Source organism: Labrus mixtus, chromosome 4, assembly GCF_963584025.1.
Source record: "Labrus mixtus chromosome 4, fLabMix1.1, whole genome shotgun sequence".
Lineage (NCBI taxonomy): Eukaryota > Metazoa > Chordata > Actinopteri > Labriformes > Labridae > Labrus > Labrus mixtus.
In genome coordinates, this window is record NC_083615.1 from 17,507,008 (window position 1) to 17,533,807 (window position 26,800).

The 26,800-nt window shown below is 43.7% G+C and overlaps 1 protein-coding gene across 2 annotated transcripts; it reads left to right on the forward strand.

Annotated features, from left to right (window-relative positions):
- Window positions 1-141: 141 nt before the first annotated feature.
- On the forward strand, window positions 142-26,720 carry wasla (WASP like actin nucleation promoting factor a). 2 transcript variants are annotated; one of them, XM_061036137.1, is made up of 11 exons: window positions 143-805; window positions 7,555-7,689; window positions 9,009-9,095; window positions 9,949-10,045; window positions 11,217-11,240; window positions 17,819-18,020; window positions 18,436-18,478; window positions 22,347-22,500; window positions 24,486-25,111; window positions 25,656-25,764; window positions 26,128-26,720. In XM_061036137.1, exons 1-11 carry the CDS (start codon window positions 701-703, stop codon window positions 26,187-26,189), a joined length of 1,644 nt encoding a protein of 547 aa, XP_060892120.1. In that variant the 5' UTR covers window positions 143-700; the 3' UTR covers window positions 26,190-26,720. The 2 variants fall into 2 exon arrangements, with proteins under 2 accessions (XP_060892121.1, XP_060892120.1); XM_061036138.1 differs by lacking the exon at window positions 11,217-11,240 and having other exon boundaries at window positions 142-805.
- Window positions 26,721-26,800: the final 80 nt, after the last annotated feature.

The window sequence follows — 26,800 nt, forward strand, 5'->3', positions numbered from 1 at the left end:
CCAAAATATTCAATATTTAATGACGGAGACGCCACCTGGCTCCTCCCCCCTCTCCGTCACACTCCATCCCGTTCCACGCGCTAAACCCCTCCGCCCCTCCTCCTTTTTCCCTCCGCAAAGCTGCATTCCTGCTGCCACATCGGACCGAACCATTCTGTGTTAGCAACGACATTTAAACTGAAAAATATACCAAATATACTCATTACACGCATTTTAAGTAATTTAGATTTTAAATATAGTCGATTCGTGTTTGTTTGTGTGACAAATTCACTCTTTAATCCATAATACACTGGATTGTTTTACAGTTAGTCCAAAGCAGCACCCCCCTGTCGGCTCTCTTTAAAGTCGTCTGCTCCGTCTTGCTGCCATGTTGGATGTACGCATCGATGCTGCAGCTGCTGGAGTTCCCGAATGAAAGTTGAGCGTTTAGCTGCGTACAGACACGCAGTGAGGGATAATATTTTTAATCCAGCACTGAAAGGAGGCGTCAAGGTTCTTGCTTAACCAGGAGCAAGCCCGGAAAATAACACCACCGACCTCCTCCGCCCTCCAGCTCGGAGTCGGACTCGGTGGAGATGATCCGGTTGCAGGCCACAGCAACCGGAGCCCGCATGGATTTTCTGTAATAAGAAGTGTTTGCTGACTCCTTCAAAGGATACCTGCTTTATTTTCGGAGTGCACTAGACAAAAAACCAGAGCCATGAACAGCCACCCGCCTCCCCGCAGGTCTGCAAACGTCGGCTCCATCCTCCTGACCCCGCAGGAGAACGAGTGCCTGTTCGGCTACCTGGGCAGGAAATGCGCCGTAAGTTTCCCCCACTTTGTTTACCACCTGCAGGTTTCAAGAAGGTGCTGGTTCATCCAGCCCAGGTGTCTTAAACCACCACAAGCACGTGCCCTTCTAATCCAGTATACCTCTTCTTATTTGGCATTAGACAGCAGGAATCTGTAGTGGCACCTTGGTGGTGCTCAAACCGGGGGCATGGTGTTGCAACGAAATTGGTGACCCTTCAGACTCCTTGACCTTGTTTACACAAATTCTGAAACGTGTTCAGCTACCTGAGCAGGAAGGAGACCCACTTTGTAAACGGTTTGCGCATTAACCTCTTGTTATATAACATTTATTCTAAGGCGAACGTAGCTATTAATACATTGTTGGAAACTACAGAAACAGTTGACCTGTTTTTGAATACAGGATCTTGATAAATCTAAACATTAATGCAATTACAACTTTCATAACATGGGGAAAATTAAAACAGAAATAAGCACAATAATAATGTTAATATGGATAAATAATAGTTGTAAGATTGTAGACAACATAAACACTACTTTTATCTTTGTCAAACATATTAAACAAAAATGAACCCACATGCAGAATACAAGGGGTCTGGCAGGAGAAAGTCCAGGTGAATAATTGGGTTGTTTGCGTTCATGCATACAGCTCCTCCAGCAAATATCAGGAGTTTTCTGCAAGTGTGAAAGCCCCATAACAGTCCAAAAACCGTTGTGAATCCTATTCTTTGAGTTAACACCTGAAACTGTAGGAGTCCCCAGCAGGGCTCCAGGTGGTACACCAGACGCATCATGCAGGTCTGTACGCTACTGCTGCTACAAAGGTTGATGGTCTTGTAGCACCATGTAAGTCAGTTACATCTCTAAAACCAACCACATGTAATGCAGTGTATCAATTAAACAGGTTGTGACAAAGTACGTCATGTCTACGGGCACAGCTCTGTCATGTGTGCATTACTCTTTATTTATTTTTATACTAAGGTGTTTACAAAGTGGAATTGGCTGTGGTCACAGGATGGAGGTTGGTTGTTGAATCTACTTGAGACTTCTTGTGTGACACTTTAACCCCCAACAGGCAAACTTAACCTTTGTTTTGATTATCATTTTAAAGCTGCCAGGCCTGTAGTGAACTACTTTATTTTCCAACCTCGATGTAAGGATGGTTGTTTATGTTTCTGACATATGGAGATGGGACAGGAAGCTTCCCATTATTTCCATATTTATCTGATGCTTCCAGCTGTTATGATGGATGCCACTGTGTCACCCCAGGGCCACGTCACTCATTTATGAAAAATTCAGTTTTTTTGATGGATGAACCATCTCGTTTTCGAGGTTGTCCAACACAAAAACACAACAATACAGTCACGCACAACATACACACATAAAGGCTCTCACACACCCATCCGCCCACATATCCCTCCCACAAAGCCACAGCATCCACACAAAACCATCATTTAAATTAAAGGGACTCATTGATGTGAAAACCAACAACACTTGGATACTGTTCTGCTGAATATAGTTTTATCCTTCCTGTACTAATACAACAAATCATACTCTGATAAAGCGATTCTCAGATAAGGACCAACTCTCATAAAATCTGGGTCTCCAGTCCAGTGCTATCTCGTCTTTTTTGGGGGCTGATGTAATGTGAAGGTTTCAGGACAGCTCAGCAGGTTTTGAATGTCAGCCGCTGCGGGTTTCAGAGTCGGTATCAGAGCTTAGCCTGCAGGGAGGACTGCAGGAAGTTTCTACATGCAGGGTGAAACACCTGTAGGGCAATTTAAAATCCACAAATAATATAGTATTTGCAGGCCAAAATAATGAATTGGGTTTTTGTTTCACATACGTTTATTCCATTACATTTATAAGGTATTATGTTGTTTTGGATCAGACCACAGATTGAAGTCCTGGATCTTTTTATAAGATGATCAAAAATAGACAAGAAAGTGTATCATGTTTGAGCAAGGTACAGAGTCAGTCAAACAAACTGGATAGGTCGCCTAGTGTGAGTGCACCCTTAGTCACTGGAGCCGGTCTCAGTTCAACAGCAGAAACATAAACTCTTTTCACACATACAGAAATCTCCTGAAAAACTCCGGAGATTTGGCTACCCGGAGAGGCTATGTGTGAACGCAAATAGCTGCATTTTCCCGCTGACTTTTGGAGTTTCTCCAGCCAGACCCCTAGTATTTTTTCCGCAGAAAGTCTGAGTGAGCTGATGTCTGAACGCGGAAGCATATACTCCGGAGATTTCAACTCGAGCCAATAGAAAGAGAATGATGTTTATACACAGTGACCGGCTAGTGATCTGCACGCGACCACTACGATCTCTGTGCACGTAATTAAACGGCTCCATTAGTGCTGGGCGATATGGCCTGAATTTGATATCACAATATTTTTTTGCCTAATGTCGATATTTGATATGACTCGATATTTATCGTATTAAAGTTTATAAATGTAGCCTATAAAACTGAATCTCCACTGTATAAAAAAATATATCACTGGCCCGACCATCGTAACCACTGGCCCAGGAACATTACTTTTGATTCTAAAAATAACAGTCACCAATTTACTCTTGAACCATTCTGATGGAAGATTAAATTACAACTTTTATTTAATTAATTGAGCTCTAATTATAAAAATATTGTGTATTCTTCTGATATTTATGTGCTCATGTTTATTCACCATGATGGTAACTGTAAGAGTCTACTTAATCTGATAATAATATGAGGCTGTGATAGATCTGGAATCTCTCCTTCTTTCTTCTCTGTGAGAAACTCTTCATCCTTAGATTTTTACTTTAGGAGCTCTTTTAAGGGCTAAGATGCTTTGTGAATAACTTTCATCTTTACCAGGATCTAGTCTTTAACTTTAACGTGTTCCAGCTCCTCCAGCTGTCTGTCACTGTGGCTCAAACTTTTCTCCCTTCTGTTTTCGTCATGCCCTGCTGTCACTCTCGACTCTTCCGGTGATTGTTTTTCATTGAATGCTGATTTAAGCTCGGCTTTTGTAGGGATCTGATGGTTTTAAAACCGTTTTACCAAACGTGTGTTTTGGTAGAGAAAACCTGCGTTAAAATCTGTGTGCGAGTTTACAATTTGAGTGAAGTGACAGTAGTGAAGCCGCCATCTGAACGTGCAATCAGCTAGCCCGGACTCTGTCTATCATTCATTAATGTCGAGCCCTGCGTTATGTGCCGTTTTTTTGGAAGTAATTCGGCCTCGCTCGCATCTTTCTCTTTCTCCTCCGTGTTGTTTGCTTACAAGAGCTAGGCTACTCAGCGGCAGGAGTAGAGTCTCCTCCGCCCTTGCGTCTCCGCTCAACAAGCGCTGCCGCGGAAATCTCGCGGAGCAACGAAATATCGCAAGAAAACTTAGTAGTTTAAAAAATAAAATCGATGTTCCCTTTTCCATATCAAGCATTAATTAAATATCGATCAAATCGAGCTTCACGATATATCGCCCAGCACTAGGCTCCATTATGTTTTCTGTTCGTCAGTATGTTGTTCTCTTTTGTGGATGTTGTCATTCCATTGGATTACACATCGCATTGATATAAAGGCAAATATTCTCATTATAACATCGTGTAGCGGACTCTGTTGCTTCGGCCGCTACTTCCGCGTTGTTTATTTACGTCAAGTCTTAACTCAGGAAATCCCCCAATCCCCCTCCCCTCTGACAGAGATAGTCCCCCGCTGTGAGGAGCATATGTGAATGGCTAGGTCGGGAGAATCTACGGAGCGTTCCTCCTGTAATTATCTAGATATTATACGGAGTGCATATGTGAAAATGGCTTTTGTGTCTTCTGTACAAATGCACAGATGGATGGGTTTTCCTGGGGTGGGGGGGAAGGATTAGAAAGTTAGATGGATATCTGTGACCACAATGAGACTAAAAGTTATGCTGCCAATGTGCATCTGAAAATGAAATATTAGATTTTACACGAGGTGGTATTACATTTTTCAAAGTGATGTTTTCTTTAAAGAAATAAACACAAGCACAGAAATCTATCATGTAAGCTTCCTAAATTATGTGGCTAATTTCCTAATCCGGCTTTAAAGAGATTGCGGTGGATTTATCTCGAGGCAGATTACATGAAAAGTTTTTGGGAAGCACTGAACTGGATAGTTTGGACGGAGGACTGTTGGATATTTACTGCTGATTTTTCAATCTTTTCTGCTTGATGAGGAGATCTGGAAGTCGTTAAATTTGACATTACAGTTCACCTTCTTCAACTTCAGCTTTACTGTCCAAGAGGGGAAATTTGTTTTGCAGCCAGTTGAAAACATGAAACAGACTTTAGAAACAAGAAACACTGTGTCCAGACAACGCAGGAGGACAAACATCCTCCGTTTGATGCTCATGGTGATGGAAAACCAATCTCAAATATTAAACGTACATTGGAAAAGCAAAGGAGCAGTGTCTGTCGTACTGCAGCAGCTTTTAAAATACTGTTGTCATAGAGACAAGACGGTCGTGCAGCGCTGTTATTCTCAGCACACAAACGCTTCATGCACGGGCTTCCGAGGGCACAGCCAGCGCCTTTCTGCCCCGAAAAATAAATCGCTAGCTGAACGCGGGGCCTTACTCTTTGTTCATTAACAATAAAAATAAACAGGACATAAAATATTTAGTATGAAAGTATCAACATTGGGATGAGTCATGACTGATGAAATCTATCTATAAAATGACGAATGATTTGGAAGTGCTCACCATGGCGACGTGGTTAATTGGCTAAACCTTCAGCACTGTCCTTTGTGGTTTGATTCTTTCACTCTTCCCCAATGTTGAGACTTAGTTGGAGTTGAAACGAGGCTTGAAACACCCGACCTCTGACCTTTCCTGCGTCATGCTGAGTGGTGATTTCATGGTGCAAAGTGTTTCCTGCTCGTCCTCTGACCTGCAGTCATAAATCACAGAGGAGGAAACCGGCCCTGTGGCATTTCCCCTTTCCTCCCCCCGTGGCTGGACTTACTTAGTCCTGGCAGAGGGTTCAAGGCAGCCAGAATTCTGCAGAAAACTCAAAACCACAAACCAGGACAGTCCGAGGACAGGACAGTGCTGAGGACAGCAGCTGGAGTCTGTTTCCTGTCGGGCAGAAACAAAGGTTAAACTCTCTGGAGAGAAGCCAAACACACTGGATATGAAATACTCACTGTAAGGTCAAAGAGGTCACACACATTTTGTCCGTATTTGCTGAATAATTTAGCGCATTTACACCTTTTTATTACACAGTCCCAGTTTTATTAACAGTGGAACAACTTGACAGCTAGACCTTAAGTCATCGGACCTCATGTTTTACTGCTGAACACTGAAGGCAAATATCCCCAAAAACAAAAAGAGGTCTGCAGTTCCAGACTGAAAATCTGTCAAAAAAGGAAGACACCAATGTCGTCTGGATCTGTTTTTCCTTAAAGCCTTCACACATGCACTCCTGAAAATCTCTAGAAAATTTCAGGACAGTCCGCCCTCAAATCCTCCTGACTTTCTCGTTCACACATGTCCCTCACAGCAGAAGGGGGGACGGGGGTCTCAGGAGCCAACAAGACCCACTGAGGAGGTCACAGTGTGATGTTTACAACGTAACCAAGATGGCAGACGAAGAAGCAAAAGTCCACTTCTGTGACGGTTTTTGCCTTAATATCAATGCTAAGTGTAATTGGATGTGTTCACAGTGTCAGTGAAACAGCGGAGAAGAACATGCTCGTTAACCGGTAAATCAGGCTGTTAATCTGCTGATATTGGCACATCACACTACTATCAGTCGGCTAATTTTTCTGAAATGTTTTCAAGAATATTTTGTAGCCGTGATAAACAGTATTAGATCCTAATTGGGAGAAAATCCATTTTTTTTATTCTTTTATCCAGGCTCACTGCGACATAAATACCATGCCTGGTTTAAACTCGGTCTACTTTTTCACCTCTGTACACCGAGCTTCACATTTAAAGAAAATTAAACAAGACAGAGGGGCAATATTCATATCTATTCCAAAAGGCCAAATATTGAAATCACAAACCAACGAGCAGTCATATTACCATCCATAATAATAATTTATCCTTTATTAATCCTGCATGGGGAAATTCAGTTTTACACTCTGTCCAATGAACATGCTACACACATGCACAAACAGGATCCTATGGACATGCATTAATGGAGAGGTCTCAGAGTGAGGGGGCTGCCCACAGCTGAGCGCTCCAGAGCAGTTCGGTGCTTTGCTCAAGGGCACCTCTGCAGTGCTCAGGAAGTGGACTGGCACCTCTCCAGCTACCAGACCAATTTCCGGACTTGGTCCATGACGGGACTTGAACCGGCGACCCTCCGATTCCCAACCCAAGTCCCTAAAGACTGAGCTACTGCCGCCCCAAATTCATGATTGTATCATTTTATTCACAGTGTTAGAGAATCCATTGTGCAGATATTTACATACTTGATCTGATTTCCAAAGGTGACCTCGTCTTGTCTCTAAACTGGTTGAGCAGGTGTCGACTGTTTGCAACCCTCATCACTATTTAAAGGTTTTGCATCATGTAGATTTCCTCTTCCTTGTCGGATGCTTTGCGACATGTGTGGGTTTGTAGCGATGCTCCAGATGTGTGTGTAAAATCTGGACACGAAATGGCAGATCATCGCTGAGCTGTTCAAACTCTCAGCCTTCTATTTACCAGATTGTTAAATGTATCCAGATGATTTAATGCACCTGCACTGCAGATGAGCCTGTGCGGTTAATGAGCATCTTGTATTTCTGTTCTCTCCTGTGTTCAGACTCTGTGCTCGGCGGTGGTCCAGGTGTACGGAGCTGATCGGAGCTGCAGCTGGGTGAAGAGGTGCTGTGGAGTGGCCTGCCTGGTCAAAGACAACCCCCAGAGGTCCTACTTCATCAGAGTGTTCGACATAAAGGTGAGCATGAACCCACCTCGCTGTCCTCAACACCTGAGGATCGTTTCTGAATGACGTCACACACAGACACAAGTGAATGATATATTAACACAAAAAAACAAGACTAAAATGCTAAAACATATTTGATGCACACAGCAGCAGCTTGGATTTTGAGCTCAGGTTGAGAGTTCTGACTTCAGGAAGCGTTCCCGGATGACGTCTCCGACTGGTATCTCTACTTTCAATCCAAAAGCTGCAGACTGCATTTGATGTGTTGGAATTTATGGACAGAATGAATACGATGCTTTAAACTTAAATGGGACATTTTTCATGTTTTAGTGGTGATTAAGCAGCTGACCTGTGTTTCCTGTTTGATGAGCACACAGGCTCTGAATCAGTCTGGATGTCAGAGTATGAACAAAACCTTCAGTGGTTTAAACGATGCAACAAACCATTTTTCTTTTTCCTCTTTTTCTTTTTTTTTTGTTTGTCAGTGTTGCATGACTTTTGCTGAGCGGAGCATTCAAGCTCACCTAACATGCAGTAATCCAAATGTAATGCTGATCATGACTCATCATCTCTGTGGTTTCTCGCTGACTCTATATCTCTGTTGGTCGATTAGTTTTCCTTGAAGCATTTAAAGGTGGAGTCAGTGGCTGTGTTCACTGCAGCTTGTCAACACGACTTTCAAACTGGGCCCCTGCTTCTGGGCTCATCGCCCCGAGAGGCGCACACTCACTGCAGGATGCAGCGTAAAGTCGCTGCTTGTACCTACACTGCAAGTTAATGCACGCTAGCACAAGCTAACTACCTGTCCAACAGGAAGCAGACCCAACTCCACGTCCACGAGTAAAAGCCAACACAAGGTTCACCCTCGTTTTGGAACGAGCTTTGTCCACTCGTATTTGCTAGTTTGAATCGCGTCGAGCGCTGAATTGGATCCACCCCTATACTCACCTGCGCGCTGTCATAGGCTGGCTAGAGGAAATACACCAGCTTCCTAAAACATCCAGAGTCAACCAGAACAGTAAAATCCAGTCAGAGGACAGAGTCTCTGCTGACAGTCACCACACATGTATGGTGGCCCAGAGGTGATGACTGAGCAGCTTTTCTTTTGTATAAATCTTTATTAGCTTCTGACTTTTTTAAATGTGAGCAGTTTCTGTCTGAAAGGAGGAAAATCAATCTTCAGACTCTTGTTTTTTAAAGAAAAGACGCACTTTAATGTGAGAATGTTTTTTATTCAGTGGAGAAAACCTGCAGTCACAGGTGTGTTCACTCGACACTTCAGGGGGAATCTTTCTCTGACACTTCTTTCTCTGTCTTGTGTTTTTTTGCAGGAAGGGAAAACCATGTTTGAACAGGAGCTGTACCACAACTTCTCCATCAGCAGCGCCAGATCCTACTTCATCTCATTCACCGGAGATGTAAGTCGTCTTCTTCTTCTTTTTGTCAAACCTCCACAGCAAGCGGCTCTCACTGATTAGGTCCCATTCGGTTTAATAAGGTGCGATAATCACTGCGAGTTTTCCACACAGACTGAAATGTGAGGCGCACGCGGAGCTCCTGTCTGCCCTTTAAACGCTCTCTGCTGTTTCTGACTGAGCTCAAAGAAAGAGGACATCTGAAACAAAGCTGCATGTTAGTCAGAAAAGAACACTTTCAGATTCTCTCCAGGCTTTATCCGGAGTTCCTCCTGCCAGCCTCCTAGGGTTTATTCTGCAGAAATTAGCATGAAAAATGTTTCTCATAATGCTTTCAGCATCTCGTCTGACAGGGATAGTCTCCGGCTATCATGTGATAGCATGCATGTGAGCTGCATGTGTGAACCACCAGATCAGGACGATTTCAGAGGCAGTCCTTCTGAAATTCTCTGGAAATGTTCACGAGTGCATGTGTGAAAACAGAGACTTCTAGAAACTATGACGACCCTTAAGGTTGAGTTTGACTTCTTCAGAAACTGAGACTTGTGGAAAAAGTGAAGTGGACACCCTCATTATCTGAAGAGTCTGGATCTATCAGTCCAGACCTTATCAGTGAGCAATGTTGAGTGTCTGTATCTGGTTTTCAAAAAGGTCTCGGGGTCTTTCAAGCAGCCCTATCACAAGCTCGTAATCCAGAAGTCCAGGTTCAAATCCTTCATTTTTGATTTCTATTTATAAATACTCACAGCTGGTTTTATTCCTTATATTCTGGGATAGATTTATGTCATGGAGTAACCTTCTTGTCAACTATCAGGAGTTTTAATCTTTGAACTTTTCCCCCTCTCTTTCCTCTCAGACATGTCAGGTCGGTCTGAACTTTGCAAGTGAAGAAGAAGCCAAAAGATTCCGAGCCGCCATCAACGACCTGCTCAACAGACGACAACGCAAAACTGGTAAATTGACTGATCCAGTTTGGTTCTCTCTCTCTCTCTCTCTCTCTCTCTCTCTCTCTCTCTCTCTCGGCTTCTTCTAACCTTTTATGACCCTGAACCTTTTCACACCTGAGCTCAGACTGAAAATAACTCTCAACCTCTGCTGCTAACGAGACTTCAAACCTGTCTCTGATCTCCAGCTGCATCAAGGACACGCTCACAGCTCATCAAATCAAACCACAGTCGTCCAAATGTTTGATACTTTTCATACCATGTGTTTTCAAATGATGCATCCTCTTTTAATGAAGGATGGTATCGGACAGCTAAAGAAAAAGTACCTAATATTCACAAGACGGGTGCTTATGAGAGGCATGTGTGAGTTGTGCCCCAAATCGCACAGATAAGCTGACGACTTTCCAGCATGTTTGTGCACTTTAGACACTTTATAGTAGTTTTGATAACATTTTGGATCATTTAAAAGAAGCACTTAACCAATCTTTGGTGCCTAGGATTTCTGTTTTTGTTGCCGTGGTATCGAGGCAGACGTCAACATCTTTTGAAAGTTAAAAAATCTGGTATCATGACAACACTAAGGGGAGGACAAAAAGTCCTGAAAAAAACCTTCTTGAACTGTATTTGTGAATGTGCATCGCAGAAAAAAGTGATTTACTAAAGAGGCCTCCAGTTTGGTATTCAAAAAGGGAAACGTCACAGAACCTACCATGTTTAATCTGAGACTTGACTTGAGGTTTGGTTTGGGACAGTTTCCTTCTGTGAGCTCGGTATGTTTTCTCTCTGCTGCAGTAAAAAACTGTGTGTAGTAGATGTCTCTGCAGCGAGGCTCCTCTCAGCATGTCGGCCTTTTTCAAGTGCACCTTTCAAACTGTGATGATGACTCGGGGGTCTGAGGGCGCACAGAAAAACACTGCTGAGCTTTCAATGCTTCTCTTCTCTTCTACTAACATCGAGGACTTTATGAACTCTCTGTCTGACTCCTCGCTGACACCTGAGAGCTTTTAAACCATCACCCTGTCTCTCTCTCCCTCTCCCGCCCACCGTAAAGTCACACTAACTGAACTTCAGCTCCAAAAACTCACCCTCTTCTCTCGCTTCTTTACAATTCTTCTATTCATATGTTCCTAATTTGGTCCTGTGGATTTTGTTCTGAAACTGTGAACTTTTCTTTTTGCAGAGAAGAGAGGTGACCCTAAGAATGGTACGTCAAACCCTTATTTCTGATCACATGTTACATCAGAGCGGCTCCAGGGGTTTTTTCCTCATTAAAACTTCACTTTAAATTAAAGTAACAAAGTGCTTTACACGTGCATTAAAAGTTTCTCAGGCGAATGTGGATGAAGTAATAGTTATTATAAAACCTCTTTATAGGGGGCGTCGGTAGCATAGTGGTTGGTGTGAAAAACCCATCCATGCATTTTTTATATATACTGCTTATCGTGCTCATGGTCTGTCATAAACCCCTTTTCACACATACGGAAATCTCCTGAAAAACTCTGGAGATTTGGCTACCTGGAGGTTCTTTAGGCTATGTGTGAACGCAAACAGCCGCATTTTTCGCACGGACTTTACCCTGAGTTTCTCCAGCAAGACCCCTAGTATTTTTTCCGCAGAAAGTCCGAGTGAGCTGATGTCTGAACGCGGCTAATAGAATGAGAATGACGTTTCTATACAGTGACTGCCTAAAGTGTCTGCACGTGACCACTACGATCTCAGTGCACGTAATTAAACGGCTGCATTATGTTTTCTGTTCGTCAGTATGTTGTTCTCCTCTCTTCTGTTGATGTTGTCATTCCATTGGATTACACATAGCATTGATATAAAGGCAAATATTCTCATGATAACGTTGTGTAGCGGACTCTGTTGCTACGGCCGCTACTTCCGCTTTGTTTATTTACGTCACGTTTTACCTCGGGAAATCCCCCGATCCCCCTCCCCTCTGACAGGGATAGTCCCCCGCTGTGAGGAGCATATGTGAACGGCTAGTTCGGGAGAAGTCCTCCTGTAAATATCTAGATATTATCCGGAGTGCGTATGTGAAAACGGCTATAGGTAGCGAGGCGGGGTTCACTGTGGACAGGTCGCCTATCAATCACAGGGCCGACATATGCAAACATGCAGCCATTCCTGCTCGCATCCACAAATACTGTGGGCTGTGGGAGGACCCCAAAGTACCTGGAGGGAAACCCTGTGCATGCACAGGAAGAACATGCATCATAAAAAGAAATAAAAATAAACTCACAGAAATAGACAAAACAAGAAACTGTGCACACAACTGTTGAACTCCAATGAGGCCCACTTTGGCTCCCACTGCAGACTCTTCAGTACACGTATCAAACTGCAGCAGAGTGTTCAAAGCAGCTCGCTGTGTGACATGTAGAAGCCAGACGCTGATTAAAAACAGCCCTCATGCTCTTTGAACGTCTGTTTCCTTTTCTTTCTTTTTTTTTGCACGACTCGATGACAAATAGCAGGAGTCTGTGTTTGTGGTGTTTGCTGACACGTTGGCGCAGACATTGTGACTCGCACACTGACACAGAGACGAGCCTGCTGCAGGTTAATCTGGCCAGCAGGAAGTCCATCTGTGCCATATGTAGACCACATGCTCTCTGTTGTTGTGATGCACATTAGGCCTAATCTGTAATCCCTGCAGTTACCTCCACTCAGCTTGTTTTTATTTACTTTAATTACTCCTAAATAAATGTTTTTAGTAGCAATAAGTGCATATATTTAGCATTCACGTCCAACAAATATTATGATGCATGTGCCAGGATTTACTGAGAACCCTCAGACATGATTCAAAGTTTAGTTTGCAAACAAAGAAAGCTTCTCAAACCTGCTGCCACTCTAACCAAATGGCCAACAGCGGTACTGCAACAAATTCAAATCCAATATGGCTGACGGCATTTGTTTCCCCAAAATCTCAATAAATGCAGTGACAGCACATACAGCACATAAGGGATCATTTTTCATTCTCTTTGTCTTGATGAAGGCTTGATGTTTGTTCAACTTGTGTTTAAAAAGCTTGAGTTGAGTTTTAAAGAACATGCTGGTAGAAAAGAGTATGAAACTAAACTCCACACCATGGGAGTCCGGGCCTTCTGCTCCACTGCTCCCAGTCTGTGGAACGCTCTCCCCGACCCGCTGAGGGCGCCACAGTCTGCGGACGCTTTTAGAAGGGCCCTAAAAACCCACCTCTTTAACAGAGCCTTCTGCTTTTAGTTTCCTTCGTTGTTTAGTTGATTTTTTATTTTTTTTTCTCTGTCTCTCTCTGAGATTTTTTTGCAAAAATGTAAAGTGCATTATAAATTAAATGTATTATTATTATGAAGCGGCTTTATTCTCATGATAAAGACGTTCTTGCGCCAAGTGTTATCTTGAGACGCTTTACAAAAGAGCATATGGGATAAGATGCAGGAAGGATTTCTCCTTTTGTATTCCTCACATTCCTGTTGTCCACACTTCCTTGCCTCTGAGGTGGAGGTCGGAGCAGGCTGTGCATGAATGAGGACGGCGGTGGTTGTGGGGGCGACACGGTGCTGCCTTCACACAACCACTCGACTCAAATTCATGAAGAAAATGTACTTGGGGTCTAGAAGGAAAAGTCATGCCATTTGTGTTCACGAGTTTTGTGCATGTGTGAAAGCAGTTTGAGTCTCTTTTGGAAAGAGAAAAGCAGACGCTTAAATCTGGCTTCCATGAATTAAAAAATATTAACGGCGACCACACATCAGGGTGATTTTAGGACGCAGAGTTTGCAGCCTGACCTTCTTTTGCTCCTGCTTCTCTTTTTTTCTACAATGACGCAGCAAAAAAAAACTGAAAGTGCTCCGACTGACAGTGCGAGGGGAATCTGTGCCTTTTGTCTGAAGATTGAAAAGTTTTGGTGGAAGCTTGAGAGATCACAGAGACCATCTGTCTCTGTGATCAGAAAGTTTGCCTTAGTTCAAAATGTTTCATTATGTTGAATGATTTGAGGAAGGCAGCAGTAGAAGAGACGGTTAATTATGGCAATCTGACGTGTTCTGGGGGTTAAAATAGCTCTGTGCAGCTTGTTTCTCTCGCTGAGAAACTTTCCAGACTGCTATCTTTACTTTGTTTGTTTGCCTTCACCTCATCACCACCAGGAACAAAGTGCACCAGAGCTCTAATTGAGGTCTTCTGAGTCTGCACGTCCTCCCAAAAGACTGTTTGCTTTCATTAAGCCGTCTGACTGTTGCCAAACACTGCGGCTGCGGGATTAACATGAACTCAGCAAATCCTCCGACTCCTCAATCATCTCTGCGGCTTTGTGCCTCACATCGTTTGTTCATCGAAGTTTTCTCCGCAGTGACACAGATTCATTCTGACATTTCACTTGTGCAACATGAGACTGAACAGTGGGACGTTGCTGCTCTGGATTCAAATCTCTTGTTGAGATGTACAGTGTACTATGTCTCCTCTCTCCGTGTCACACGTTTTGTTCTTGTCCTCATTATGAGAGCATCAATAGAAACAGTAAAGAGGCTGCTGGTGTCGGTTCTTCAGATTGTTGGGGAATTTGAAGGGATCGCCTCGGACTCTCTCGGTACCTGATGTGAACTTTTAAACCCGGCTGAAGCTCCTTCACATGTGCTCCACGCTCACAGCATGAACGTGCCTGAGTGGAAATGAACGGCTGCATCCTGTGACTAAAGATTTAGAAATTGTTGCTTGCAGGTCTGTTTTGGAAATCAACTCAAGAGTTTTGCAAAAAGTCTAGCAGCTTAAATGTTTGGACACAATGTCTAAAAACGAGACGAAAGAAACCGTCCCTTTCTCAAAACAAACACAAGATTTAATAACCCATCTTTAACTTCACTGCAGAGAGAATTCTCTCACTGTGCTCTCTTGTTTTTTTTGTAATATGTTAATGAGGTACATTAGGTGCAAATTCGTCCCTTTCTTTGCAAAATGAGCGATATTTACAAAAAGGCTTAATTTGACGAACACCAGCCCTTAAATCCACCTGAATGAAGAGTTTTATATTTGCATCTTTATGAAGTTTGTGGCAACAGAAGAGCAGCTCTTATTAAGGACGCCACAGCAAGACTTTTCACTTATAGTGACAACAATTCCACCAATTTTGATTTGGTCATTGTTGTTTTTTATGAGGGCTTAAATCTCTCTAGAGCTCAACACCTGCAGGGTATGTTACAACTTTCCCAGATGTGTGGAGACTGTCTGCAGCAGGAGAGAGACGAGAGAGTTATTTCATCTGGACAAGCTGCCCTTTCTAGATCACTCGCTGCGTCACAAACAGTTTTGATCACATCTGTCGAGTCAGTGCTTCACAGTGAACTGGAAGAAAAAGAGCTTCCCCTTCTCCTCCAAACATTTCATTTATCTCGGGGGTTGAGATGAACTGCGTCAGCGTGAGAGTGCAGCTCCTGCAGCAGCAGCAGCAGAGATCAAAGGTGCTGACAGCTCCTCTCGTTAATCACAAGAAGAACGACACGTTGCACGATGCTGCAAACTTTACGGGAATGTGTTGCTGGAATTCTATCTGAGCCAATAGCCCTAATGGATGATAACCTTCAGACGGGGAAGTGATCAGCCAAGTGATGCACAATTCATGATGCTGTCAGCCGATGCAGTTCAGTCTTTGTGATTCTTTCCGCTGAGTGTGGAAACTACTTTTGTCAGCTCACTAGTAAGGTTCAAAATATCTACTAGTGAACTAGATAGACTTATATGGACCAAACTATTTCACTTGTTAGGATCCAAAGTTTTTTTCAAGTTAACTAGTCAGAGCAGAAAGTTCCACTCGTTATTCTAGAGATTTACGAAGTCATAAAAGTTAACTAGTAAGACTCAAATGTTTTACTGGTAAACTAGTTGACTCATGAATGTTTCTAGTAACACTCATTGCACAAAATGATGATGAGGACGTCGGGAAAAGTGTGGACTGAGGCTCTCAAAAACAAAGACAAGAATGACATCAAATCAGGACCCAGAGTTTTGTTAAAATCCCACCTGTTGAATTTCTATATTGCACACTAGTCCACCAGTTGGTTTGAAGGATTTAAACTAGCTTGCTAATTGATATGTCTTCTTAATCTAAGAATAATCTTTAATAATCTTAACTGGATCTGCAGGAATCTCGGTTATTTTAAATTTCGACAAACAGCATCCTTACGTTTTTGGGTCTTAAAAGTTGTCAACTGATGGATAAGAGTGTAAAGTTTAAGATACTAGTTCTGACGAGTAGTTCATTCAAAGGAAACTGTGCTCTTTTTACCTCTCCCAGAAGAAACTGAAATAACTTTTTCTTCAAACAAAAGAAGCCAAATTTCTCAAAAGTTATCTTGAAGCAGCTGTAAGAACTGTCTTTAAAACCCACTGTTTTCTTCAGTTTTTGTGGCTAATCATATATCTTGTCTGCTTCCATTTCTTGACGATCAAAAAAATTCATGACTTTGGCTACAAACATGTACCCAGGCCTGTGCAGAAACCTCTCATGCAGCTCTGCTTTAAAGTGGAACATAACTCTGCTTGTCCTGGTCCTGGTCCTCAGGAGACAGCAGATTAGAGACGAGCATGTAGGTCTGTTCATAGACATCCAGCATTGTGGGTAGTCCAGGGATTTGGACTGGGATTAGCGGTGGATTAGTAGTTATGTCAGATGCTGCTGTGGTTTGGGAGAGATTATGAGGAATTCGAGGAGTGAACGGTTTCGGGCCGACGGGAGGGAATGGGAGAGCCAGTCGACATTTATATCAGAAAAGTTCATAAACGATCCGTGCAGAGGGAGAGGATTACAGCTGGTGAACATGAAACACGACCATATCGATCCCTGAGGGGCCGGGGATTACTGAGGTCACACTGATGGAGGTTTGAGAAGTGATACTGTTTAAAACAAACGGTATGAAGTCCTGCCTGGGTCAGCGTAAGAGTCTTTCACAGTCATGTAGAAGCTCTGCAGCTCTTTTCATGAACCAAAGACAGAAACTTTTATTGACAGAAGGAGTACTCCTGCTCACTTTGGTCCCCACATTCTATTTATTGTTTTATACTTCTTGTGATGCTACAAAGATAAATCACTTGTACATGTGAATCTAACTGATAATGTTCAGATTCTTATTTAGTCTAAACATGTTGAATTTAGTTTTCTCAATATTGTGTTGTAGTCAAGACCACACTAACCGAGACCAAGACATACCTGAGACCTGAGTGCTCTGAGCCCTAGACAAGGTCCAGACCGAGTCAAGACCAAGACATTTAGGGATCCAGACCGAACCAAGACCAAGACCAAGGTAGGGCGAGGCTGAGACAAGACCAAGACATTAAGGGATCCAGACCGACTCAAGACCAAGACCAAGACCAAGACCAAGGCAGGATGAGATCGAGTCAAGACCAAGACCAAGACATTTAGGCAACGAGGACAAGTCAAGACCAATATCAAGACCAAGGCAGGGCGGGACTTACTTAGACCGATAAAATCACAAAATCTTCTGATCACAGTAATGACGTGAGAAAGAAGCCTATTAGTGGTCGTCTTGACCGGTCTTGATTTAAAATCCGGAGTCCGCCCAGTCTGAGACCGAGACAAGACCGAGTAAAAATGCTTTCGATACCAAGGCCTTCAAAAAGTTGAGACCAAGACCGATGTCGAGTACTACAACACTACCTCAGTAACAGGCATTAGAATGTGTCAGAAAGTCTTGAAACTTGAAGTTATCTCTGACTGTCCTCTCTCTCTCTCTCTCTCTCCCTCTCTCTCTCTCTCTCTCTCTCTCTCTACCCCCCCTCCATTTGCAGGTCCAGCTCTGCACATGGCCACGGTGGACATCAAGAACCCGGAGATCAACAACGTCCGATTCCACAACTCCCACAGCCACCAGCAGCCGTACCACCTCAACAACATGCTGAGCCACAGCGGCCTGAACCGGAAGGACAAGAAGACCAAAGGCAAGAAGAAGAAGCTGACCAAGGCCGACATCGGCACGCCCAGCAACTTCCAGTGAGTTCACAGTGAATGCTCAGCACGGATTGAAGGTGCAACGGTGCAGCAGAACGAGGATTTAGACGTTTGCCCCCCCATCATTAATCTTTGAACTTCTCAAAGTTATTGGAGTCAAACTTTTTTATTATGACCTCCTGCAGAAATGCATCTGTGTGCGTCCTGTCTGATCCCGGAGCAACACTCTGCTGCAGTACACATGTTGCGTTAGAGTCTGAGGTCGCTCAATGGCCACTCTGTCTCAGTGACTGATGTCTGAGTGTGGGCTCACTATTTAGCATGTGCACATGGCCGCCCATGTGCACATGTTAAATAGCTCCTGTACCTCTGTGCATTGACATGTTTGTATGTAGACGTGTGTGTGTTTGTGTGTGTGTGTGATCTCACCACAACAACTCTGTCCCGTCTTCTGCAGGCACATCGGTCATGTGGGCTGGGATCCTAACACAGGTTTTGATGTGAGTACCCCCCTCTTCACACACACACACACACTTAGGAGCACAATAGTGACCTGTGTGGTGGCTGCATGATGACATCACACAATAGGCTCTTTTTGCTTCCTGCTCATATTCACTAACATCTCGCTGCGTGTCTCAGAAGCTGCACACAGACTCGGAGTGTTCCAGAGAGACTCAGACTGCAGCCACGATAAGTCATCAAAGGGCTGCATGACAAATAATACATGAACCAGTTTTGATACATATGCATTTATGCACAATGTTCAAAAGCACTGACTCTGTCTGAATTTGGTTTGGAGGCACAGAAAATGTATTTTGTTGTATGAAGTTGTCTCAACATTTTGTGATCTTTTTCATGAGCAGAACTTTGTAAAACTGTTACTTTAAACTCTTCAACAGTAGGGTTAGGAATCCACAGAGGCTCCACAATACGATATCATCACAATACCTGAGCCACAATTTCAGATTATGGCTATTTTAAACATTTTGTGTGAATTGCGATAAAATATACTGCGATTTTACTCTAACTGCATTTTTTTATGTCCACAAAATTAAACTAAATCAAGAGCTGTTTTGTCAAAATGGAAAGAATTCTGTCCATTTTTGTTTGTACACACGGGGAGTGAAGCCCACAGACTGACCGACACTGTGATAGAGGTAAAAACTTGTGAAAGGATGCATGCACCTCACAATCTGAACTCTTAGTATTTCAGTCTGATCGAACTGAACTGAACTCAAACATGTACTGGACGACTGCACAAATCGTTTTGATCAAGTTGCATTGTTACACCACAGCTTGTTTCTGTCTCCTGGTGTTTTGTTTTTTTCATCAGTAAGGACATAACGATTTAGTGACCGCACAAATATGAATTATTTTTAAAAACTATTTTGGTGATAAACTTCATAAAATATTGTTACTTCAGCACAGAGTCCAAGACAAATTTCCCCATGGAAACAATGAAGTATATTTTATCTAACCTTAAGATGAAAATTGCTGATAAGTGCTTGGACGATGACTTAAAGCCCCCGTCAGGAAGTCTCTGTTTGCATGGATTTTGGCTTTCTGTGAACTCTGTCCTGTACTTGTATGAGTAGTATTTCCTGGAGAAGACAGTCTTATTAAGAGTCAAATCTCTCACTCATTGTGGATCGTTGCTGTGGAAAAATGTAAACAAAGTCTGTTCCTGCAGTGAGCTGTCAGGGCGCACTCACACAAGGTAACCCGTACCGTACCCGAGCAAGTTTGACCCCCAGACTCCAGTTTGAATTTACAGACTACAGTTTGAAAGTGCTCGGTACCGTGCTCCAGTACGGTACTCTTCCTTGGCCCTTGCACGGTTGGAAGAGGTTTATTAGTACATCAGTTGTTACGTCAAGCTCAAACTCTAAGGAAACAAAGGGAAACCTGAAGATGAGGAATGTGTAAACGGTAGGGGTGTAAAGGTATACGTACTCGGACCGAACCGTTTCGGTACAGGACCTTCGGTCCGGTCCACACGTGGATCCGAGTACGCGCGGAACAGAAGTGTTTTAATCTGTGTTCCCACACGGACCGCAAAGCCGAAGCACACCTCAGTGTGAAGGAAGGCTGCGGCCGCTGGTATGGGACACAACTTTTAGTTAGTAAATTGTAAAACAGTTCAAACATGCAGATTACTAGTTCCTCGAGCCTGAGTGTTGCATCAGGTCTCTTTACTGTACCGAAAATGCTGTAAAACTTGGAACCGTACAGAACCAAAATTTTTGTGTACCGTTACACCCCTAGTAAACAGCAACTTGTGACAAACTACACGTTCGTTATTGTGAACAAAAACAGTCAGTCATGCCGGTGAGGTAACCATGAAGGAAACGAGTCCTTAAATTCATCGCAGCGTCCTGAGTGGGACTGTTAACAGCCTGTGTCATCACTCTTCTTATTTAAGTTTGAACAAATGTCTGTAGTTATAAAAGGGAGCTTGTTTATGAACTTGGACTGGTTACCCATAGCAACGGGAGCTCCTGATGCGTGTCATTGTCGCGTTCTGACTGACAAGCTTAACCTGCAGGAGGCCGGCCGCTTTCCACTCACTTCCTCTTGATTGTCTCTGTTTACTCGACTGACCCAGCACGCAAAACGACCCTGAAAACATGTGACCTCACAAACAACACATTCCCAGCATGCACTGCAGTGTGACACAAACCGTGGTGTGAATATTTCCTTGAAATTTTCGTGCGGAGCAGCAGGTTCATGTATGATTTGATCCAAAGCAGCAGAGGGTTTTTTTGTATTTCTGGCAGCTTGTAATTCTACCTGCTGTCCACCAGGTGGCACCCTGACACCATGGTTCAACTTCTCTGCAGAGGGAGAAGACACTCACTGATTTTGTAATGTTGAAATATTCATGTGTGTTAAGTAGAGCTCATCACAGAGGAGCCAGGAACTCTTCAGCTGTGATTTTAATGAGGCTGAGTGAACACATGTCACGGTCCTGAGACGAGTCGTCGGGTGTTTCTGATCAGATGAAGGAGGAACAAAGATCGTCAACAAGTACTGGACTCATAACATCAGCAAGGAATAAATGATGAGGGAAGTCACAACTGAGGATAAGATAAATAAAACAACACTGATACATGATAAGTTAGGCAGAAAGAATTTAGCATTTTTATGATGATGGTCCCATCAAAAAAAAACTTTGTCTCCAGTTTCAGTAAAGATGCCAAAACAACAGAAGTGGCGGCCTCGGGTCCCATGATTTAACTCATGTGAGACTTCAGGTTTTAAGGTTCACTCACATTAAGTCCAGTACATCGGTCCTCCTTGTCGAGGGCTTCCAGGCGTCTGCTGCCTGTGGCATAATTGCTGCGGCTGCCAACTAAGGAAAGGGAGACGGACCTTACCTGTTGCAGCCTTGTTTCAGCACGGCAATGCAGTCGCTCTCTGTACCTTGTGGCGATTCTACAGTCTATTGGGGCCCTAGGCAACATTTCATTGGGGGGGCCCTCCTACCGGCGTTTATCTCCAACGGTGATCCAAGTCCAATGCTTACTCCTCTTCCTTTTTGTTCCTCTTTCTTTGGTCTTTGGTTTTCAAAACAGCAATGCATGCTATCTGACAGCAGGGCAACGAGAGGGAGTGCTGTCAGGTGGGACCCCCTTCGGGAGGTTTCCTACTGTCATTGAAAAAATTGCACATTTTGAGCCACTGCTGTGGTGTAAAGTCTGTCAGCCCTCTTGGCGATTATTTGATGGATTGCTGTGAAATTCACCGCAGACACTCAGCTGACATTTGTGCTTCTGAGTGAAACATGATGACAGCTCTCAGATGGATCGCTGCAGATATTAAAGTCCACCAGAGGGATAGAAAGGGAGTGATCCTCTGACCTGTGTGTGAAGCTAGAAGATTTTAAAGTTTCACTTGTTCCTGAAAAATGCACATAAAGAAATCCTCCTGATGGATTGGGACCAGACTTTTCTGTAAAGGTCCAATTTTTTTCAGAAATTGTGTCTTTTTTTGTGCACCACGTTGCAGTTAAGGTTTTATAGTTTTTATTAAAGTATTGAAGGACCTATGAGATGGATTTGGTCCAGACATTCATCTCCACCCGAGGAGGGTCGCGTGCTGTCATCATATCAAAATGTTCTTCTTTGTTTATGATCAGGTATTTGCAAATCTAACAACCTGCTAACTCTCAGCTTGCTAAATCATTAGCACTATTCAGACTTCCTTTTCAAGCAACGATATTTACGCCCCTGTGTCCTGAGCAGACAAATTATACTGACTAATGAGCTTGACACAAAGATTTATGTCGTCAGTCTGATGTGCGTATTTTTTTTATTTTTATTTATTTTTTTATTTTTTTAAATGGTCTTTGTTTCGTTGGCATTGCAGCTGAACAACCTGGACCCAGAACTCAAGAACCTGTTCGACATGTGCGGCATCTCCGAGGCTCAGCTGAAGGACCGCGAGACGTCCAAGGTCATCTACGACTTCATCGAGAAGAAGGGAGGAGTGGAGGCGGTCAAGAACGAGCTCAGGAGGCAGGGTGAGAACACACACACACACACACACACACACACACACACTCTCTCAGAGAAATAAATAATCCCTGATTCCGGACTCTATCTCCTGTCCTGTCTCAAAATAAAGGCACAAAAAATACAAAAATAAAACATGTAAATATTGATTTAAAATAGCTCCCTCTTCATGTAAACCTAGAGTATCATCCCATCGATTTAATTTTAATTTGATTTTTTAATTGCACTGCAGGCTGTCCAATTATACTCCCAACCTGTTTTTATTAAAGAGAGAGAGAGAGAGTCCACTGTCCGTACATCACTCTTGTAAATGCACTCATTGAGTTCATGTTAATGTACGGCTGCTGATGCTGAACTCCTAAATAATGTTTTATCAAGTGGAACTTTTCAGAACGAGAGGCGTACTCCTGGTGTTTGTGTCTGTGCAAATATACCCTGAGATAAGAGTAAAGAGGAAAAAAAGTATGTCGATCAAAATGTCAAAGGAATAGCTGAGTCTTTTTAAAGCAATCTGTGGATCGTTTTGGATCTAACGTGTTTGGATTTAATCTTTCACTGGATTTAAATTGTGTATATTGTTATGATCAGGAGAGTTCAGTACATCTTCAAATGGTGAGATAAAAATGTTTTTGTTTGGGCAAAATCTGGTGAATCAGGTTCCACTATGTGCATTAAATACTTAGTCGGGGAAAGGCCTCAAAAAGAAGCAAACAAGAGCCGCACACCGAGGAGCTCCGGTTTGAAGGATTTATTGACATTTAATGGCGTTTCAAACCAACATGCTCTTCCTCAGACTAGTCGGTTAAAACAGTTATCTATACTCGATATAATCTACACATTACTACCTTATATTCACTCTTCACCTGAGGACTGTGGTGTTCATAATGAGGAGGTTATTCAGGTTCTAAGGTTTGAGTTATTCCTGCAGGTGTCACAGTTGAGTTCTCTTTGACTTCAAACTCAAACTATTTTTTTAAGAACTGATTTGAAGTTGTCTCACAGTTTTATCCTGAACCATCACTTCCTTCCTCTTTGCTGTATTTTCTTTTTTTTTATTATTATCAGACGGCAGGTTTGAGGTGCGCACATTAAACAGAATCCTCTGTCAGATTTTTTATCCTCTGTGACAGACTCTGCTCCTTCTGTCCCGAGTTCCTCTCCATGTTTTATTCATGGTAAACTGCAACGTTTGAAAGCAGCCGTGAAGATTGCAGTGTGACCAGAATCTGAATGAAGGGGGATGGAGGCGTGCGTGTACCTAAGAGATCAAGGGTCTGCTTTACAAGACAATATGAAAGATGTTAGTTCTTTTCATGCTTAGCAGTTTGTTTAAAGAAAGTAATCTGACACCCTTGACAGGTATTGGAAAATTATTGGTTGTCACTAAATTTTGATAACACCTGGAGGTAAACACATTTTACCGCCTTGTTTTGTTTAACTAAAATTGGAGGAGCTGGAATTAGAAACTGTCTTTAAAATAATTTAAAGGTGACATATTCTCCTCTTCTTCAACACGTTTAAATAAGTCTCAGAGCTCCTCAAAACATGTCTGTGAAGTGTCTTGTTCTAAATCCACTCTGATCCTGTATTTGATCATGTCTATAAACCCCTCTATTTCAGCCCTGCTCAGAACAGGCTGTTTCTGTGTCTGTACCTTTAAATGTAAATGAGCTGTGTCTGACCACGCCCCCTCTCTGGAAGGTCTTGGGTGTCTCTGGCTTTCTCGCTCCATGTCCTATTGTTTACTGTGAGAAGGCAGACTCAGAGGGCAGAACAAACACCTAGCTGTGGGAGTGTCACCCACCTGGGGGAGGGGCTACTGCCCTTTGTGATGTCATGAAGGGACAATCTCCAAACGGCCTGTTTGAGCACACATTTTCTGAAAAGTGGAGCAGATGAAAGATGGAGAGGATGGACTTTTCTCATCATTGGGGGGTTTGTAGACAGATGTGATGTTCCATTATAATTTTTTCTGTCTTTTAATTTCCTGCAGCTCCCCCTCCACCTCCTTCCCGTGGCGGCGCCCCTCCTCCTCCTCCACCCCCTCACAGCACAGCTCCACCCCCTCCTCCTCCTCCCCCGTCAAGAGGGGGGCGTGGGGCCCCTCCTCCCCCTCCTCCATCCAGAGCTCCCGCCTCAGCTCCTCCACCTCCACCTCCAACCAGACCAGGAACTCTGGGAGCCCCGCCTCCCCCACCTCCTCCCAACAGGGGGGGTCACCAGCCTCCTCCTCCTCCCCACCATCACCACCATCAGCCTCCCCCTCCCCCTCCTCCTCCCTCTTCCACACACTCTACTGTCGCTCCTCAAGCCCCGCCCCCTCCACCTCCTCCACTGGCCCACCAGTCTCCTGTCAGCGGCAGTGCCCCTGCTCCGCCTCCCCCACCTCCTCCTCCACCTCCTCCTCCCGGCCCCCCTCCCCCTCCGGAGCTGGACAGCATCAGTGGCGGAGGAGACTCGCCTCACTCGCCGAGCCCCGGCGGGAAGTCGGCGCTGCTGGAGCAGATCAGAGGAGGAGCCCAGCTGAAGAAGGTGGAGCAGAACAACCGAGCGCCGGCCTCTGGCATTGGACGGGACGCCCTGCTGGACCAGATCAGACAGGGGATCCAGCTCAAGACTGTAAGACCACCACACAGTCTGATTCCCACATCACAGGCGTCCAAAGAGTAGATTAGATGTCATCTCCCTCACACCTGATCATTTACACACGACGCCCATGTTCGAGGACTGTAGCCTCCGTACATGGTCTGCACAGACTAACCACGAGGCGAACAGCGCCCCAATGGAGGTTTTCTTCAATATCAAACCAGTCCAGTAGTGTCCTCAGTATATCCAGGGTATTTTTTATGACAACAAGAACTGCTAAGAGTTATGGGGGGAATCTATTCTCTCAGTGCAGGATGCTAAAATGACAACAGAAAAACAACCTTTTTGTATTAAAGCTCCTAACTGCATGCAAACTGTAGGAATGTGTCATTAGACACGCTTAGCCTGTACATGAATGTACCTGGTGTTACTAGGTAGGACTCTGATAATAACTACAAAAAGAACAGAAGGTTTCTAAAGTGTTAATAGACCTACATCTCAGGCCTTTTTCTCTTGCCTCTCTCGCTGGATTCCAGCTGTACTAAAATGGACTGGATCCTTTTTTGTGTGTCTCCAGGTGCCAGATCATCCAGAGTCTGGACCTCCATCGTCGGCACCCACATCGGGCATCGTCGGCGCCCTCATGGAGGTGATGCAGAAGAGGAGCAAAGCCATCCATTCCTCAGGTAACGACACCGGTAACTTATGACCATGACGTCAGGGTCATTAGACATTATGTAAAACTCTTCCGACAGGTTGGGTTTAGCTGTTTCAGCCTGTTGGCAGCATTTGTGCTCAGCTACGTTAGCTCGCTGTTTGAGGCGTCAAATTTCACAGTAAGACATTAAAACGATCTTCATCTCTCTTTTCAAACTGAGAAAAAAAAACATGTTTTTCTCACCAAAATGTTGAACTTAGCCTTCAAAAGGAATCTCATATTCTACAGTTTTCACCTGATGAAGTGAAGAGTATATGTGATGAAGCTCTCTGGGGTCGTACACACTTCAAATTCTCTTTTTTGTGTGTGTTTTTTTTTTTTTTTTACCCAGACGAAGACGAGGACGACGAAGAAGACGAGGACTTTGAGGACGACGACGAGTGGGAGGACTAGTGAAGAAGTCTCTCTTCTCCAACCTCGGCCTCATCCTCACCGTTGACACTAAAACATCATCTTAAAAAATCTTCCAGCATCTGACTAAAACTGTAATGTAAATGTTGTATGAATTGGCTGTATATTTATTTCCGCCTTTTTTTCTGCTTTTTTTTTATGATCATTAATCTGTGCAATACCTCATCTGTCCGTCACACATCGTCATGTTAAAAGACTCTCCACTTTCAACCCCCTCCCCCCCCCAAAAGGGATCCACCTGTTGTTAGAATGCATTTAGCGCCCCCTTCAGCACAAAGTGGAGACACCGCCGGCGTCATTTCACCATAAATGATCATCAAATCAAACACTACTTCTCCGCTGACTCAGAGTCTTCATGAGCTCCGTCGCGGAGGATTTTCTAATTTCTTCATGTTTTCATTCCTCGTCTACAGAAACTGAAAAGGGAGACGTACGTGCGACCAAACAGGCAGGATCCTCTTTGTGTTTGACGGCGGTCCGTTTAAAATAAAAAGAACTCCAGATGACACTATTTTCATGACCCTGAGTTTCCTAATAAATAGTAGTTTAGTCGTGTTATTTTTTCATGAACCCTTTGACCAAAACGCGGCTTT